The sequence below is a fragment of the Mus musculus genome, chromosome 6 (genome assembly GCF_000001635.26).
Source record: "Mus musculus strain C57BL/6J chromosome 6, GRCm38.p6 C57BL/6J".
Classification (NCBI taxonomy): Eukaryota; Metazoa; Chordata; class Mammalia; order Rodentia; family Muridae; genus Mus; species Mus musculus.
Genome location: NC_000072.6, coordinates 92,843,540 through 92,856,509, shown reverse-complemented (window position 1 = coordinate 92,856,509; position 12,970 = coordinate 92,843,540). Strand labels below are relative to the sequence as shown.

At 40.8% G+C, this 12,970-nt stretch overlaps 1 protein-coding gene across 4 annotated transcripts in view; it reads left to right on the top strand.

Annotated features, from left to right (window-relative positions):
- The window catches only part of Adamts9 (a disintegrin-like and metallopeptidase (reprolysin type) with thrombospondin type 1 motif, 9), a 171,752-nt gene that overhangs the window by 87,941 nt on the left and 70,841 nt on the right, over positions 1 to 12,970 (top strand). For all 4 annotated transcript variants that reach the window (XM_006505263.4, XM_006505261.4, XM_006505262.4 and 1 more), the window contains exons 27-28: positions 2,145 to 2,306; positions 7,042 to 7,218. In XM_006505263.4, the coding sequence (XP_006505326.1) occupies positions 2,145 to 2,306; positions 7,042 to 7,218 (339 nt within the window). The remainder of the gene's footprint in view (positions 1 to 2,144; positions 2,307 to 7,041; positions 7,219 to 12,970) is intronic.

The following is a 12,970-nucleotide window of genomic DNA, read 5'->3' as shown; positions in this document are numbered from 1 at the left end:
TGAATCCGTTTATAGAGAGGATGTGTTCATTTCCAGTTGCGTGCTTCTGCCCTGTGGCGGAGTCCCCAGCCTAGAAGGCTTAGATCAGGAAAGAATATTATTTTCCTCATGATGCTTTTGGTTTTCTCTTGTGTTTATTTTTTCTCTTTTTCTAAGTGAAGCTTCAGGTGGACTGTGTAATTTTTATCTTTATTTTGTATTTGTTTTTCCTCATGTTGTTATGTCTCATCTCTGTCTGGGGAGTGAAAATTGCTCGGGAATCTTTGCACTTAATATGGTGCTGGGTGAGCACGTGGTGTAACACTGAGTGTTCCTTGTGGTGGGGTAACCAGACTCATAGGTGACAACATAAAGGGGTGATACAAAACTGTATCCGGTGGTAAAGCTCAAGGGATATTCCAAGTCCATTTACAACATGCAGACCTTTTCTACTGTTTTTACATTCTGCTCCTTAAAGCTCTTTAAGATAATCGTCCTCTGTGCCTTGATTATATATTAGCCTGACACTAAAACAAACAAACGAAAAACCAAGTAGGCTTAGAGTAAGTAAACCAGAACCTTGAGAGAAAAAAAGTAAAATTTTGTAAGACAAAATAGACTTAAACAGTTCTCAGACACTACCAATCAATCTGTTGTCCCGCTCAGACACTACCAATCAATCTGTTGTCCCGCTCAGACACTACCAATCAATCTGTTGTCCCGCTCTACGACTGAAAACTGGTGGTTCTGCATAAGGTATATCTTTACCTTTTTTTTTTTCTTTTTTTCTTTTGTGCACACATGAGAGGAGATCAAAGGACACCTTCCCAGAGTCAATTTCCCCTTTCCACCAAATGAGTCCTAGGAATCAAACTGAGGGCATCAGCTTTAGAGGCAAGAGCCTTTACTCATGACTGTGTCTTATAGCCGCAGGATGCTTGAAAGCTTTTTAACTTTTTAAATCACTTACAAGTTGACCAAGATAGGTGAGCCACTGTTATCTCCCAGCACTTCCCAGTAGTCAAATGCACTCAGTAACATTTTTTTCCTTCACATCCTGATATGGTGCAGGCTGGTGGAAGCACAGTTAGAGAATAGTTTTAAATGACACTGGCTTTGAGAGCAGGTAAGGGGTGGGATGGATTTAGTGGCCCCCCTGCCTGCAATCCCAACACTCTAGAGGCCAATGCAGGAGAATCAGACATGGGCTTGAGACTAGCCTAGACTACACAGTAAGAAACTTTATCCGAAATTTGGAACCTACAACTAAAACCAAACCACTCAGTTTGGTAGTTGGAGAGAATTGTATGGCTTCAAAGACTCGTTAACTATAAGCATTCCAGCCTTTCCTGGTCATCATAGTGGAGGGTGCTAGAAAATACACTAGGTTAAACAGGTAAGGAATTTCTGGAAAGAGAAACACTCCAACTGTAGGTTCATAGGAGAGCTATGAGAAGTGTGTGTGGGAAACCACCGAAATGCAAACAACAACAGCCATTCAAGAACATTCCACTGAAGTGGGTTGAGAGATTTGTCAAGATGGAATTCAATTGAGTTCATTGAGGAAGCAAAAGGCAAATAAAGCATGCTTTACTATCATCAGCCACTCAAGTAGATATGTTCTTGCGAAAAAGCAGGGGTGGGGGCGAGGGGGAAAGGTCACCTGCTGTCTAATGTCTAAATGTCATTTTGTGGCACCATTACGAAGTCACTGAAGGAGTTCACAAGCAAGTTCAATTTCCATAATTGACAATTGATTAAATATGAGTGAACCTCTGTGTTGAAAGAGACTCAAACATTGGTTCTAGAAGCTCTTGACACTTGAAAAATGTCCACAAACTGTGATAGTTCTGCCCCTCTCAGAAATAAGGACAACAGACACGGGTGGACAATGAACAGGGCTGCACAGAGAACTCTAAACATAATCACTCACTGCAGCCCACCCCTGCTGACAGCCTGGAGAATGTGAAAGGAAGCCCCCTTCTACCGCCCAGGCATTCACATATGTGTACAAAGTGAACCATCCCACCTTGGGGAAGTACCCAGTCTCTCTACTAACTTCCTCCACTGTCTATGAAGACTGCCTATGGAACCTGTCTAGCTGCTTTATGTATGGGACGGAGGCAGGTGGTGCTGAGGATAAACCTGCTGCTCTGTGTGCTTAGTGTTCTAGTACCTGCGCCGGAGGCTCCCAGAGGCGAGTGGTGGTGTGTCAGGATGAAAACGGATACACAGCCAATGACTGTGTAGAGAGAATCAAACCTGATGAACAGAGAGCCTGTGAATCTGGCCCGTGTCCCCAATGGGCTTACGGCAGCTGGGGAGAGGTAAGAGCGATCCATTTGTCTTTCTGTCCTTTGTCGCCTGGCTGCTATTGTTTAAGACTTCATTGTTCAGAACCAGATCTAGGAGAAGCTCCTGGACCTGGGATTCTCTGGGAGATCTCTGTTGGCTCCATCCTGCTGTTTAGATGCACTTACTACTACTGAGAGAAAGCTTGACTAGATAAAGGGTGGATAATGAGGAAAGATTGGGCATCAATCTACGCTGTTTATTAGTTAACCTCTAATAGTTAAAAAATATAATGAATGCTTATAAGGGGTGGAAATCACGTGTTAAAGTAGCTGTGGGAGTCTTGCCCTTATTCTTATAGTTTTGGGTGCACACATTCCCGTAGCAGAATGCCTTCCAAGGTTTCAGATTCTTTAAAAAACCAGAATAGGGGTTATTCTTACCACAGATGACACTAGGGAATGATGAGCTGTATCTTCTCTGTGCTCCAATAAAGACACTTTTGGCTGTTAGCTATGCAGAACTGCCCACTTTTCCTGATAAAGGCTAACATAGTGTTTGGAGTGCATAAAAACCAGATCCACTTCCTGACTGTGAGTCTCTCTTTTTCTAACTAAGATATAATTAAACCATTTCCCCACTTCCCTTTCCTCTTCACTCCAGTCCTTCCCATGCACTCCTTCGTTCTCTCTCAAAATCATAGTCTTTGTTTCTATAATTGTTTTATATATATATATATAAATATAAATATAAATTATATATATATATATAATCCTAAATAGGAGCCAAGCAGTGGTGGCGCATGCCTTTTACCCCAGCTCTCAGGAGGTAGGTGGACCTCTGACTTCAAAGCCAGAGTGAGTTCTACGGCAGCCAGGGTTACACAGAGAGACCCTGTCCTGAAAAACAAAACAAGCAAATAACAATAATAGTAATCCTAAATATGTACATGCAACTTGTTTGTTCCATATATTGTTACTTCTATGGATATGATTCCAGGGATGACCACTTGCTATTGGATAACTGATTTAGGTGCCCTTCCCTGGGGAAGACTCTTTCTCTCACTTCCTTTTTTCTTAAGATTTATTTAAATAATAATAATAATAATAATAATAATAATAAAGTACACTGTAGCTGTCTTCAGACACAACAGAAGAGGGCATCAGGTCTCATTACAGGCGGTTGCTGGGATTTGAACACAGGACCTTCAGAAGAGAAGTCAGTGCTCTGCTGAGCCAACAGCCCTCTCTCACTTTCAATATTCATTATTTGCCTATAGTTCTTTGTCTAGGGTTGGAGTTCAGTGAGATTTCCCTTGCATGGTAGCATATCTATTGATGCCATTCTTGTTTAAGGTCTTGTTCAGGCAGCTATGCTGATGAGACTTCCTAAGTGTAGCTTCTCTGGGATTTCTAAGACATGAAATCTTACAGCAAGCATCCTCTTCTAGCTGCTACAATCTTCTCTTTAGCTGTCTACTCTGATCCCTTAACCTGAGGTGCATAAGTGTGTTAATATCTGGGTTGTTTTGTGGTCGTGTGTGTGTGTGTGTGTACATGAGTTGTATTATAGCCCATTTGGGGTTAGGCATTATATGGCCACTTGTTCTCTGCATTTTGAGATTGGTTGTGGTTTTCTGTAATGGTTGCAAAGAGATATTTGTTTGATGGTGAGTATAAGGATAAATATTAGAAAGAATTGGGAAATATGCAGTTTTAATTAAAGTGGTGGCTGTAAGTTCTCCTCCAAGACCAGAAATTCATTAGCCTCAGATAGTTGACTGTGTTTCCAGTACCATCAACGATTTCCCTCTTGTTGAGTCCAAGTAGAGAGCTGTTGGTTACCACCAAGGTATGCATGCCACTACTGTACCCTTAGGGATATTGTCCTGCTGGATGTTGTTTTAATACATAAGCATCATAGCTGGGTATGACTATTGGTTACTTGGAAGCTTGCGTGGCACCTTCTGGTTCCACGAAAGGCAGTGTTCGTAAAGGAGGCTTTGAGGTCAGAACCAACTCTGGATCCTGTTTCTGGAATACGTAGTGTCTTCAGCAATGGGAACTTACCTTCTATCTCTGGGAGGCAGCAAAGGCAACCAGCAATAACCTATGATTAGGAGTCTCTTAGATAACTCTGACCAACATTTCAAAAGAAAGCGTCGCAGGCCAGCACTTGGGAGACAGAGACAGGTGGGTCTCTGTGAGTTTGAGGCCAGCCTGATCTACAAAGTGAGTCCAGGACAGCCAGGATTATTACACAGAGAAAGCGTGTCCCTCCCCACCTTCCAAAATAAAAAATAAAAAGCTGCTCCACCCAGACACTCTATGTAACTATATATGTATACGTATATGCAGACTTGTCAACATTGTATGTAACGTTAGGTAGGTAGATAATGCTTCCTATGGCTTTCCCATACATCTTTACTATCTTACCCTCCTCTCCACTTCTTTATCTCCATCTCCCCTCGCTAATGATAGGGCCCCCTCTTCCCCATCTCTCCTTTCAAATCATTTGTACCCTGCTATACCTCTCTCTACTGCTCCTCTGCACCCCACTGTCTTCTCTTTTAGGAAACTCAGATTAGACTGAGAACAAGTGACATTTGTCTGTCTGGGTCTGGGCTACTTCATTCAGTATGTTCTTTTCTAGTTCTGTCCTATCCCCCTGAAATGTTCACAATTTGACTTTCCTCTCCGGATGAATGATGTTTCCTGTTGTATATGTGCCATGTTTTCATTTCATCTCTCGTCAGTTGAAGGGTACTTGGGTGGTTTCCATTTCTCCTTCAGAGACTTAGAGTTTTCATTGATTGAGTTATGCCTAGATATTTTCTTTTCTTTGAGGCGATTGTGAATGGGAATGTGTCTATGATTTCTTTCTCTATATGCCTGGAGGTTGAAGGTCGCACAGCTGGGGTGCCAGACTTTTCCAGCACGAGTTGTGGAACTTTGTTTACAGCTGGGGAGTTAAGGAGAGTGCGAGGAGGAAAGGACCAGACAGTTTGATAGAACCTGATTCTGGATGTGTAGAATTGGGCTGGACCTAGCTATGATGGTTTTGTGATAGTAACAAGTAATAACGTTGCCCGATTTTCACATCATTATCCATAAACTGGAATAGTAATAGTACCACCTGCATAATACTTATGACTATTATATGAGACAGCATCTACTAAATGCTTAACATGTAGCCTTCAATCAATCAATCAAGTGATACTGTAATAATGCAACAATAACTTACTTTATTAATAGTAAGAATGATATGTATTAGTAGTAGTTTGTTGGGAGTTTTGAGCTCCTGTTATATTGTGTAGTAGGACTTATATATACATGTTTAAGTTAATCAAAACCTTTCTCTATTGTTGAATCTGTAAGAAAAGCACATACTTAAAGTTCATTGAGTTGTTCTGTCGTAACTGTTTACCAATTAAAGCCTAACAATTAACACCTGGGAGACCCCAGCACTAGGAGAAAGGAAAAAGACAAAGGGAATAATGGGGCCACTTGTCCACAGTCTTGTGTCTCATCAGCTCATACACATAACCTAGAAGTCACAGGCAATGTTCCGGGGATTTTTGTTGCCTCTCACTGATATCATTCTGGGAAGTACTGCTGAAGGAGGGAGAGAGGGAGGGAGGAAGGGAGCGAGGGAGGCAGGAGGGGGGAGGAGGGAGGAAGGTTTGATGTGAGTCTTCCCAGCTCTTTGTGCAGTTTTGTCCTGTGGGATCCATAATTAGGCTTCTGTAGTTGGATCCGAGCCAGATGAGTCTACGCCTTCACTGCAAGGCTTTCATTATCATGGGCTGACCCTTCCAAATGTTGTGGGAGAGCTGGCCTTGACGCAGCAGGGAAACTGAATGTCTGTGTTCCTGGATATGAGCACAGCAGCGCTGTCCAAGAAATACAACTTGTTCCTGTCTCACAACTGTGAGTCCTGCCAGCAGTGGGAACTTCAGCTAGCATTCACTGCTGCCAGGCTGATGGCTCATCCTGGGGAAAAACTGAACCTGTCCTGAGGTTTGAAATAGAGTTAAACAGTTGAGCATCAGAATTGGAATAAGAGAATCAGCAAAGGCTCGTCCATGGCAGTTTCATAGAAGTTCTGGAACGTGTGGGATGATGTAAAACTCAGTCCTTAGATTAAATCCCCAGCAACATTTAAAAATAAAATTTGAACTTGGGCCTGGTTGCTCACGTCTATAATCTCAACACACAGGAGGCTGAGGCAAGGGGCCAGTCTGGATTACAGTGAGTTCTAGACCAGCCTGGACTATCTGGTAAAACTCTGTCTCTAAATAAAAACCAAAGAAAGAAATTATCAACTGCCATCAAATAAAATAAAACTGGCCAAGCCATTATTGCTTTATTTGATACTGAGTAGCTTCTAGTTACTTATTTATTTACGTGAGTTTTGTATACCTCAAAGAATTTTATCTTAGCTACTGGTTAATAGATTGAGATTAACTTCCCAACCTTCATTTTACATATATATATATAAGCAGTTCTCAAACTCATAAGATAAACTATATAAAAGTCCTTATTATAGATGGAAAGGAAGCCTTCACTGAGGGATACCTAATGTTCACAGGAAAAACCATGGTCCATTGGCTGTATCATCGCTGGCAATTTGCCTTGGCTCTGCCTGTCAGACTGAGGCTGCCCCAATGCTATAATAAAGTATAGCCAAGAAAAGTTTCCTGTGTGGAGATAGAATTTGTCATGTGCTGTTCACACAAAATAACTGTAGCATTCTTTGTCCCTCTTCCAGTGTACCAAGCTGTGTGGTGGAGGCATGCGGACAAGACTGGTGGTCTGTCAGCGGGCCAACGGTGACCGATTCCCAGACTTGAGTTGTGAAGTCCTGGACAAACCTACTGACCGTGAGCAGTGCAACACACATGCTTGTCCACAAGATGCTGCATGGAGTACTGGCCCATGGAGCTCGGTACGGACCTAATGCTTCATGTTTGTTCCCCAAGCTCTGAGACGATTGTTAGAAGTGTTCTGGGGCATGCCTTCATATCGGAGAACTGTCACGCCCACGAAGGCACACTAGATACTGTGCTGTGAGCATCCTATTACAATCTCCCTAGTATAACACAGTAGAATTGACACTGGATGGCACTGTCAAAATGACTTTATAGAAAACATATACCTCATGCAGGCATGGCACCAAGAAGTATCTTCCTGGGCCTAGAAGAGCTGTGTGTGTGCATATTGCTAATGATTTATAGAAACAGCTAGTAGCAGCCAATCTTCACTTTCTAAGTTGTGGTAGTTCTGACTATTAGAATAAGGTTCCTACTTGTTGAGGGCCAGACATTTTTTCTCTTCAGTGACTATCATTTGCTTTTGTGAAACTTGACTATACCTTAGCACAATCAACAGGAAATCTATACCCACCAATAGACTAGTCATTTTGGAAATACAGGAGATTTTTTGTTTTATTATTATTATTCAGTGTAATAATCAGTGACCCAATATCTTTCAAGGTACCTGGAGTCTCTTCCCTGCCCCTAGACAGAAAGTCCATCTGAAACCAGTTTTTAACTTTGCTCCTAGCCAGTAGTTGACATGGTGAGGCAGGTTTGCCACTGTAAATGCTATACAAACTTCTGGGGCAGTTCTAAGCAAACAGGAGGATTAACCATGTCAACACAATACCTTGGGTAAGCGGTGGCATAAATTATGGATCAGGTAGGTCTGATGTGTCTAAGTACAGTAAATATTCTATAAGCACATTAATTGCAGTGAAGCTGAAATCAGCCATTCTATAAAGCTATTTCCAGAAGCCCTTTTTATTCAGTGGGGTCCTGGGAAACTCCTACTCATTCCTAGTGCCAGATAAAGAGCAGATTAACTGAAGTAGGGTGAGTGGCACTCATTGATGCTTCTACAAGTCAGGGGTTTCAGCATCTGTGGCTGCATCTGCAGGGATTGCTTATAACCTAGTTGCAAGGCTCTGTGTTCAACTGAGCTAGAAGTGGAAGCAAGAGCTAGACTGTGCTCCTTAGCTGGGCTGTGGGATTTTATTCCGGAGTTTAAGAAAAGTTACAATGTCCCATGTATGATTCTCTAAGGATATTTTGTTTACAACACTGGAACCTTTTCCAGGTGTATGCTTGACAGAGCTTGAGATAAACTTAAGACAGGCAGATGTCCTTTGAAAGCCCCAACTTCTCTGTCACTGCCACATACTACTGTTCATGACATGTTACTTCTCGAGCCCGTGGCATGCTCGCTTAGCCAGAGCTAACTGTTCCAAGTCCATTCACACTCTCAAAGGTAGTATGTCACTAGTTCTAACGTCACTGGTTAGGCCCCTGTGAGAACCTTACAAGCCTCCTTATTACATAGTCTTGTGGTTTGATGAAGAAAATAAATCTGTGTTTTCCTTCTCTAGGTTTTAATCCTTAGATTATCCCATATTTTTCTAAAATAAATTGTTTAGGAAAGTGGAAAAATATATTCATAGTGAGTTATAAAATATAACGTTGGGGATATATTTTCTTGTATATAAGTATATATGTATATGTATACATATACATATATATGTATGAATATACACATATATGTGTGTGTGTGTCTGTGTGTATGTACATACATATATATGCTGGTTTCTCTTCTCTTCTTTGCATTCTCCCAGTATATCTCCTATTGATAATTTAATAGCTTAAAATTTTAAGTATAAGCTGCTTATTGTTTGAACTGAAGAGTATATTTAATATTGCTGTTCTTCTTGGGGCTGCATACAGTCATCTAAACTATGAGAGGAAGAAAGGAGATTAAAATTTCTTTGCTTTGGCCTATACAGATTATGGATTTTAAAGCTAGCTTCACTGCCTATGTAATCTCATAAAGCTAATTGCTTGTTTGACTTTGATTCCAATTCTTCTGTCTCAAGAGAGAGGCCACTTTTACAAGGCTTTTAAACTGTGATTTTTTTTTTTTTGGTTGTTGTTGAAGAATTAAATCAAAAGCCCTTTGTTTAAGTAGATAGATAATTTAAATATATTAGTTTTATGTACATGTGAGAGAGCAATCATTCAGACTCTTACTGTAGGATTCTGATTTTATTTTTATTTACTTGGATGCTCTGGTATAATGTCTTAAGAATTTACATTTTGGCATACCTCAGTGAATCCTGTTTCTAGCCATAAAGTCCTTTTTTATGGTGCTTTACCATTATAACTACAGTGAAGTTAACAAGACTGCAAAAGAAAAAAAGAAGGCTTTTGAGGTTTTGAGGTGCTAAGGTCTTGCTTCCAACAGAAAGCAACTTAGACTGACAAGAGGCCAAAGTGGTAATGTCTCCTTCAGCAGGTTGCTTTTGCTCCCAGGGACTCCCACACATAGACACTGCCTTATCATAAAGTAACTACTGCTCTGTGACACAGCCAAGGTCAAGTGGAGACAGCTGACGTCTGCGCTGCCTTGCCTGTGCAGGAGCAGTATTTGAGAAAGAAACCCCAGGTCATTGTTGCTACAAGTTTCAGAGTCTTTACAATGAAGCTTCTTTGAATTTAAGATTCAAACGACCCTTTCAGAAAGACCACAGGTTCTGGCTCAGATCTATGAGTCGTGCTTATTACACTGGCTGCCATGTCTCTGTCAGGGGTATCACCTCTAATTTGAGACCATAGTAAGTTCCCAGCCAGCCAGAACTACAAAGTAACACCCCTGTCTCAAAAAAAAAACCAAAACAAAAAGAAAAAAAAAAACATGATTGAGAAAAATATCCTGCAAAAATGTCTTTTCTGGAGGTTTAAAAATAATGTCCTTGGATTCTTGGTGTTTATTTGGGAAACAGTGTTCTTCAGCTCTGTTGAACTATTGAGCCAGTCCTAGGGCACGCTGGGTAGCAAATGCACTTGTCCCATGACAAATGGGACAAACTGGAAAGAGAACTCTTTGTTGTCAAGGTGAAGTCAGAAATGTCTTGCAAGTCAGGATCGTTCTAGACTGAGCTAATCCATCTAGAAGAAGACAGTGCTGTAGCTATCGATGCCACATCCGCAGGACCATTTGGTGACATTTAATTTTTGCAGTGCCCCGTATTTCTGTTTGCTGATCATCCTGGAGATGGTTTTTCTTTGCAGAAAGTGCTTGTTTGGTTGCTTCCATGACAACCCGATAAGCAGTCTCTTAGCCTCTGAGGCCTGTGCTTACGTTACGGACCTGAGTGATGAGAGTTTATGAGCTTGCAAGGGAGCTATGCTCTTCTTTCAGCCTGGCAAACTTAAGTCTACCTCATTTTCAGATCACAATGTGCGGTTCCTATAGGTAGAAAGAGAAGATGTTTGACATCAGTGTTTCACAACCTCATTATATCACTAGAAAAAAAACAAGAGATTATAAATATCACAACCATATTGCTAAAAATAGTTTTAAGCAGCCACATCTACATATTTCTGAGTATTTCGAGTGGTACAGATTTCTATGTGTTTATATAATAAAGTATATTTATTTTTTCATGTTATTTAATTTCATAAGCAATGTTCAAAAACTAGCATGTGTAAGCTGACTATGGAGGCAATAGGCTACATGAATTAGAAATGAATGTATGTTTCTTTTGATTAAAAATATACATATATATATATATATATATATATATATATATATATATATTAATTTTGTAAACTCTGTCTTGTTGCCCACTCCTAAATTCTGAGCAGCCGTGTATTAAACTTCGTGTCGTTGACTAGGCTAAAGTGTGCATTTTGAAAGGTTACTTTAAAAGAATTCCGAATCAGAAGTGATGATGAGTTTGATAAACAAAAATTTGTGAGGCCTAACATTGTGTTCGGTAGCTCTCTCTTTTCTAACAATGTTGTCTTTATTTATTGAGTTACAACTATGAAATTGGAATGCTCTGTTTACTGAATTTGAAAATAATGGTATAACATACCCAGAAGACCAAAAAAAAAAAAAAATGACTAGAAGAGATGACTCTGAGACAAACCACTAATGTGTACACACAGGATTACATCTGGGTCTCTGCCCAGACAGCTGCAGAAGGCTTCCGTTTTGGCACTTCTTTTGTTTGCTTACCTTCAATCTGCTTCAGAAAGTATTTATTACTAAAGAAAGATAAATATAATAGCAATGAAGGTGGAAGTTCCAAGACAGCCTTCCCTTTGCAAAAGTGTATATCCAGGTGATGATGCCTCACCCCAACCCCATTTCATCCTTCTGTATGTAGTTCTTACACACGACACATCCAAGATAAGAGAGAGGAGATCCTTGTATGAGATAGAGGTTTACAAAGATGGGACATGAAATAGCATTGCAAAGTAGGTGATGATAACCATAGCTCACCTTACTGAGCAGTCTGCTGATGGCAGCCCTTTTGCTATCCTGTGAGGGGGACCGCTGTTACGCCACATTGCATGCTGCTATCATCTGCTTTAGTGGCAAGACCTCTCCTGTCATGTGCCTACACTATGAATCCCATTTTGAGAGGCATAAAGCAGGTTATGTTCAATGAATTATGAGACTTTTGGTAGGAGATTCCTAAAATTCAAATTATCATCCAACCTGAACAATACTGAGCTGATTCTGACATTGAGCCCAACAAGAGAAAATCCTAAATTATTGGTGCTATTGGCAATTTCTCATAACCAGCAGTTACAGAAAGGCCATGTAACTGCCTTAGGGTAGGCAGGCATTGCCAAAACAGCCCTCTCTGTCATGTTAAAGATACGTGTTTGGTCACTATTGGGTGATCACGTAAGATCTCAACGTTGAAAAAAGTATAATTAAATATAAAACTGTAAGTGATATGTTTACTAAAATAAGCATATTGCTTTAGCACTTCTAAAAGTGAAATATTCACACTACCTATTTTGTTTTGAGGCAGCATCTTGCTATCATCGTCAAGGTTGGCCTTGACCTTCTGATTGTCTTGCTCAACCTGAGCTGGCTACATTTTTTTTTCTTATCAAAATACCATGACATATGAAATCACATATTCACTAAATCCAATATAGATTAACACTGTTTATAAAACATCCCTGTCAGGGGTGTTTAGGGCCATCAGAATACATGTCTGCATCTGCCTATTGAAGAGAAGACAGCCGACTAAATTTGTTTTGTTTATGGTGACTGTATGCCTACATACTGTATGTCATGTCTTCGAGCTATTTCATCACATCTTTTGTCAGCTGGTTCAGAGTGGCTTAGCAGACTTCTGTTCTATGTATGTAGGGCTGAAGATGGGAGGTTGAGGTCCCAGGGGAGACTACTTCCTCTGCCTGACTCAGGAGTTGTCCCTCTATTGAGGAAAGGGATGAAAACCCTGGAATGTGGAGGGGGGCAGCAGGGGTTGCACCCAAGAGTAATTGGCTGGGAGGGAGGGTCCTGGACATTAGCAAGGGCTTATCTGGAAGGTTTGTCTTGGAGGAGAATGGAAAGGAGTAAACAACTTGACCTTGTTCCCTTCCAAATAAAAGCCACCCATTTCCCAGCAAATACTTCCAAGGTGCCTACTATGGGCTGGGTCCTGTTATAGGTACAACAGACACAGCAAGGAGCAAATCAGAGCTGTGCACTGCAAATGACAAAGGGAAATTTTAGCCGGAAATGGAGAAAGCCAAACTCACATAATCAAAGACCAGACACACCTTTTGCTGGCAGCTCCACCAATTAAAACTCAAAAGGACGATCTGCTACAAGACCCACAGCCTCACTGGTCCTGA